The 5,857-nt window shown below is 39.7% G+C and overlaps 1 protein-coding gene across 1 annotated transcript in view; it reads left to right on the top strand.

Moving 5' to 3' along the window:
* The window catches only part of SLC35D2 (solute carrier family 35 member D2), a 90,803-nt gene that overhangs the window by 35,047 nt on the left and 49,899 nt on the right, over positions 1 to 5,857 (top strand). The window contains exon 4 of the mRNA XM_007939202.2: positions 4,038 to 4,105. Coding sequence (XP_007937393.1) covers positions 4,038 to 4,105 — 68 coding nt within the window. The remainder of the gene's footprint in view (positions 1 to 4,037; positions 4,106 to 5,857) is intronic.

Here is a 5,857-nt window from a genome sequence, read left to right as displayed (position 1 = left end):
AGTGCTTTAGCCACTATGCTACGAGAGCTCATTATGACTTAAAAAAAAACAGTGAAACCAGTTGCCATTGAGCTGAATGGTGACCTTTTGTGTGTCAGAGTATAACTGCACCCCATAGGGTTAAAACAAACAAACAAACACACAGATAAATAAATAATTGTGATTTTGGTGAAAGTTTACAGAGCAAATTCACATATACTTTGCCTCATGACATTGACTGCAATTTCCCATAATGCAACAGCTCCCCTCCCCCTTCCTCCCTATAGTTACCTCTTCCCTGTGTCCTTCTCTCCCATGCACTCCTGCCCCCTGAGCTGTCTCCCACTGTATACACAGCCCTTCTATTCTCCCAAGATTGTTCTCTCCAAGGAGTGTATTTACCTAATGTAAATGTTCAGCTCATATACCTGTCTTTTTTTGGCTGGAAGCCACAGGTGTGGGTTCAGTTTCAGACCTGAAGGGCAGCTAGGGGCCATAGTCTCAGTGGTTCTATCAGCCTCTATCAGACCAGCAAACCTGGTCCCCCCTCCTTTTTTTTGTAGTGATTTTGAGTTTTGTTCCACATCGCTCTCCCACTCTATCCAGGATCTCCTACATAGATTCCCCTCCAAGTGGTTGACAGGGGTAGCCAGGTACCATCTAGTTCTTCTGGTCTCATGGTCATATAGGGTGAGGATCGCATGGTGTACCAGTAACCTGGACTAATTGTTTCCATGCATCTTTGATTTTCTTCATTTTTCTTTGCTCTGGATGAGGAGAGACCCAACGTTTTATCTAGATGGCCTCTTGTAAGCTTTTAAGATCCCAGTCACTACTCGCCAAAGTAGGATGTGGAACAATGTTTCTGTGTAGTATGCCAAGCCAATTGAGCTTGATGTCCCCTGCGGCTATGGTCCTGAGCCCAAAGGTCCAACTACTTGCTCCCTCTGGGTAGCTGATGGTGGCTAAGAAGTGACTACAACCTTGTCCCTTGTCAGCTCTACTATATACCTGGGAATTCTTACAGAACATATAAATGCACTTGTAGAAGCATTGTCTGCCAACGCTATACATGGTCTTGAGCACATTCCCCCCTGCATAGACACACCTAATAGTTCAGCCTGTCCACCCATGTATCCACCCATAGATCAATGTTTGCCTTCACTGACAACGTAGTACCGTATGTGCAAAAGGGTTCATCTTTGTCGTCTGTACCTCCCATGCACCTCTCTATGTCTTCCTCTTCCTCAATGCCACCGTGTTGATTATTCACATTTGGTACATTGCCCTTCTCTTTACCCAAATCAATAGTTGTCTCTACATATCTAACAGTGTTCCCTCCCCTCCCCTCCCACCCCTGGTTACCAACAAAGAAAATATCCTTCCATAGATAAACCTTTCTTGACTTTTTACAATAACAGACTAATACAATATTTGTCCTTTTGTGATTGACTTATTTCACTCAGCATAATGTCCTCCAAGTTCATCCACGTTATGTGGTGTTTTGCAGATTCTACGTTATTCTTTAGGGTTGCATAGTATTCCATTGTGTGTATGTACCATAGTTTGGTTATCCATTCTTCTGTTGATGGGCACCTAGGTTCTTTCCATCTTTTGGTTATTGTCAATAGTGCTGTGATGAACATGGGTGTCCATAGGGTTTTTAATAACTAATTTTTTTAGAAGCAGGTCACCAGGCCTTTCTTTGTAGTGCTGCTGGTGGACTTGAACCCCCTATCTTTTGGTTAACAACCAAGCATGTTAACTGTTTGTACCACCCAGAAACCTTAAGACTTAGGGAGGTTAAATCAGAATGTCAATTCCTTGAGAATAAGGACCCACATTGCTATGTCACCAATGCTTAGAGAAATGCCAACTTCTAACACTGGATTAGTCATCACACAGATTAAGCATTATGCTCATGGCATCAACGATCAGAGACATCCATACAAAGAAAAATAAAAAATTGACAATTTCTGTAGTGATACTGCCTTGGAAACCCAAGGAGGGGTTGCTATGAGTCGGGGCTGACTTGATGGCAAATAACAACAATATAACAACAACATAACAACATTGCTCGGCTGGAAGCCATGGGTGTAAGTTCAATTCCAGGCCTGAAGGGTGACTAGGGGCCATAGTTTTTGGGGTTTCACCAATCTCTATCAGACTTCTGTTTATGATTTTGAGTTTTGTTCCACATTTTTCTCCCACTATATCTGGAACTTCAGAGCAGTGGTAACCAGTGGTAGCAGTGGTAGCCAGGCACCATCTAGTTCTTTTGGTTTTAGGGTCATGAAGACTGGGGTGCATGTGGTGATTAGTCCTTTCAACTAATTGTTTATTTGTGTCTGATTTCCTTAACTCTTCTTTTCTCTAGATGGGGAGAGGCCTTTTAAGACCCCAGTTGCTACTCACCAAAGTAGGATGTAGAACATTGTCTTGGTGGACTGTTATGCTAATTGACTTTAGTGTCCCCCAAGACTATGGTCCTGAGCCCCCAAGCCCAGTGACTCATACTCTCAAAGTGTTTGGTTATGACTAAGAAATTTTCATAACTTTGCTTCTGTATGCTCTACTATATTCATTGATATATTTGTAGCACATATAAATACATATGCAGAGATAGTTTCTGCTAAACCTATATATATTCATAGGTATAGTCCCATTCACTTTTCCATCCCTGTTCAGCTTGAGTGGCTATTTATATATCCACTCATAACTCATTGTTATTACTATGATTGCAGGATTGTGAATATAAGTAATTTTTTTTACTTTATTTTGTGTGTCAGTCTCTTATTTCATTAAATGGTAACCTCAGGGGATAGCTTCAATTCAAGGTTTAGAGTACCTCAGGGTGATAGTCTCAACTGGTCCATTAAGTCTGGACTTTTTAAGAATTTGAGTTCTGTTCCATGTTTTTCTTCCATTCTATCAAGATCCCGCTACTGTGACCCTGATCAGGCCTCATGTAGTTCTTCTGGTCTCATGGTAGATGAATCCATGGCTTGAGTAGGCTATTTTCCCTGTAAACTAATTTCTTCTCTGAGACTTTGGTTTCCTTCTTTCTCTTTTGCTCCTAATAAGTAGAGACTAATAGTTGTATCTTGTATGGGTACTTGCAAGATTTTAATACCCTAGATGCTACTTACGTCTCTAGATGCAAACCATGAACTTTGTGATGCCAATTGACTGAGTTGTCCCATAAGACTAGGTTTGTGTACTGTCTTTTTAGTGGAAAAAGAAATGTTGGTTTAACCCTGATAGCTATGACTATTAGTTAAAAAGTTCTGAGTTATTGTGTGGCCTTAGGAAAAGATACTTTTTCCCCCTCACATTTTATGTATTTCTTCAATATATTCTGAACAATATTTCTCTGAAAATCAGAAAATAATTCAGGAGGTCAAGGTTCAGTAGACCAAATTCAAGTGCTACTGGTTCATTGGTTGGCCTTTTTAAATATTTAATCATTCTACCCCTTTAAAGCAAATAAAATAACTCCAAAGTAATTGACTGATATATATATAACTTTTTTGAAAGGATCCTCAACCTTGTGACATACTAAGAAAAGATATAAACCTTTGCTTTTGTCCAGAAAAGTGTATATGTGTGTATATATATATATATATATATATACAGATAAGTTTGCATACCATTACGTAGGCCCACTGAAGCTCACATATGGACTATACACCCCCACCCTCACTTCAGCAAACCAGCCAGGGTGTCCCCTTCAAAGAGATCCTTGTCTGTATCCTTCCTTTGGAGGAATATTCTATTAATGAGGCATGATCAAGATTTCCATTTCTATCCAGTTCCCCCTAACCTCACCCCACCCCACTGGATATCAACACCATGATTTTTGATATCACTATTTTGACCCCAAGGAAAAACTGGTGAATGTGTGTTGGATTCTGGAAAATTCAAAATCATTTCAGGCAAAGGAACTCAAGACACTTGCCCTCAGAGGGTGTGTGGGGGGATTAATGTTTCCATTTTTATATGTGAAAGAAAATACATTATTAACATTATAACCAATTATTCTTTCTTTTTTCTTGAAGCTCTTTCCTCTGCCTCTCCTCTATGTTGGAAACCACATAAGTGGATTATCAAGCACAAGTAAATTAAGGTAGAGTACAGAATAATGATTGATTGGAAGTTTTTCATTTATTTGCTTCTAGTGGTACAATTTCTCAGCATACTGCTTGGGTTATATATAAAAGACAATATTTCAGGAAAAGTTTAGAAAATAAGGTGGAAGTTTTAGTTTAATTTGTTAATGATTTTAGGAATGTTGAAAAGCTTATAAATATTTTTCTTTGTATTTAAGCCTGAACATAGACTATGAGGTTTGTACACAACAAGGTAGGGAAGGTCTGGTTTATTCAGGAAGATTTATTACCATGTTAATGGTTCAGTGTAACTTTTTATTTCATCACAGTTTTATAAAAATAGGAATGTTCTGTCAGGTTTGGGGTTGTTGTTGTTATGTGCCGTCAAGTTGGCCCTGACTCATAGCGACCCCTCCTTGGGTTTCCGAGGCGGTATCATTACAGAAGTAGATTGCCCAACCTTCCTTTCAGGGAGTGGCTGGTGTGTTTGAACCACCAGCCTTCTGGTTAGTAGTCAAGTGCCTTAGACACTATGCTACCAGAGCTCCTCAGGTTTGGGGTTAGGCTTAAATCAAGAAAACCAAACCTGTTGCATGATATCCTTCTCCAGGGAATTGTACTTTCTGATAACATGGCCAAAGTAGGCAAGACGGAGTCTGGCCATTCTTGCTTCCAAGGAGAATTCTGGCTGCACTTCCTCTAGGACAGATTTGTTAGTTCTTTTGACAGTCCATGATACTTTCAGCATTCTTTCCCAACACCACAACTCAAAAGCATCAACTCTTCTTCAGTCTTCCTCATTCTTTGTCCAGCTGTCACATGCATAATAGGCAATTGAAAATACCATGGCTTGGGTTAGGGACACCTTAGTCTTCAAGGAGACAGCTTTGCTCTTCAGCACTTGAAAGAGGTCTTTTGCAGCAGATTTGCCCAGTGCAATATGTCATCTGATGTCTTGGCTGCTTCCATTGGTGCTGACTGTGGAACCAAGTAAGTAATATAAAATCTTTGATAACTTCAGTCTTTTCTCCATTTATCATGATGCTGCTTATTGGTCCATTTGTGAGGACTTTTGTTTTCTTTAAGTTGAGGTGTAATCCATACTGCAGACTGTAGTCTTTAATCTTTATCAGTAAGTGCTTCAAGTCATCCTCACTTTCATCAAGCAAAGTTGTGTAATCTGCATATCGTAGGTTGTTAATGAGTCTTCCTCCAAACTTGATGCCATGTTCTTATTCATATAGTCCAGGTTTTTGGATTATTTGCTCAGCATATAGATTGAATAAGTATGGGGAAAGGATACAACCCTGACCCACTCTCTTCCTGATTTTAAACTGTGCAGTATGCCCTTGTTCTGTTCGAACGACAGCCTCCTGGTCTATGTATAGGTTCTGCATGAGCTCAATTAAGTGTTCTGGAAGTCCCATTCTTCTCAATGTTATCCATAATTTGTTATGATCCACACAATTGAATGCTTTTGAGTAGTCAATAAAACACAAGGAAACCTCTTTCTTGTATTCTTTGCTTTCAGCCAAGATCCATCTGATATCAGTAATGATATCTCTTGTTCCACATCCTCTTCTGAATCCAGCTTACGTTTCTGGAAGTTCTCTGTCAATATACTGCTGCAACCATTTTTGAAATATCTTCAGAAAGATTTTATTTGTGTGTGATATTGATGGGAATCTTGTGGTGTAATGTCTAAGGTATTTGACTGCTAACCAGAAGGCTGGCAGTTCAAACCCACCAACAACTCCTCAGAAGAAAGG

This window comes from Orycteropus afer, unplaced genomic scaffold (assembly GCF_000298275.1).
Source record: "Orycteropus afer afer isolate SDZICR_OR568_19922 unplaced genomic scaffold, OryAfe1.0 scaffold00005, whole genome shotgun sequence".
NCBI classification, from domain to species: Eukaryota; Metazoa; Chordata; class Mammalia; order Tubulidentata; family Orycteropodidae; genus Orycteropus; species Orycteropus afer.
Note: the sequence above shows the minus strand (reverse complement) of the source record. Positions and strands in the feature narration are given on the sequence as shown.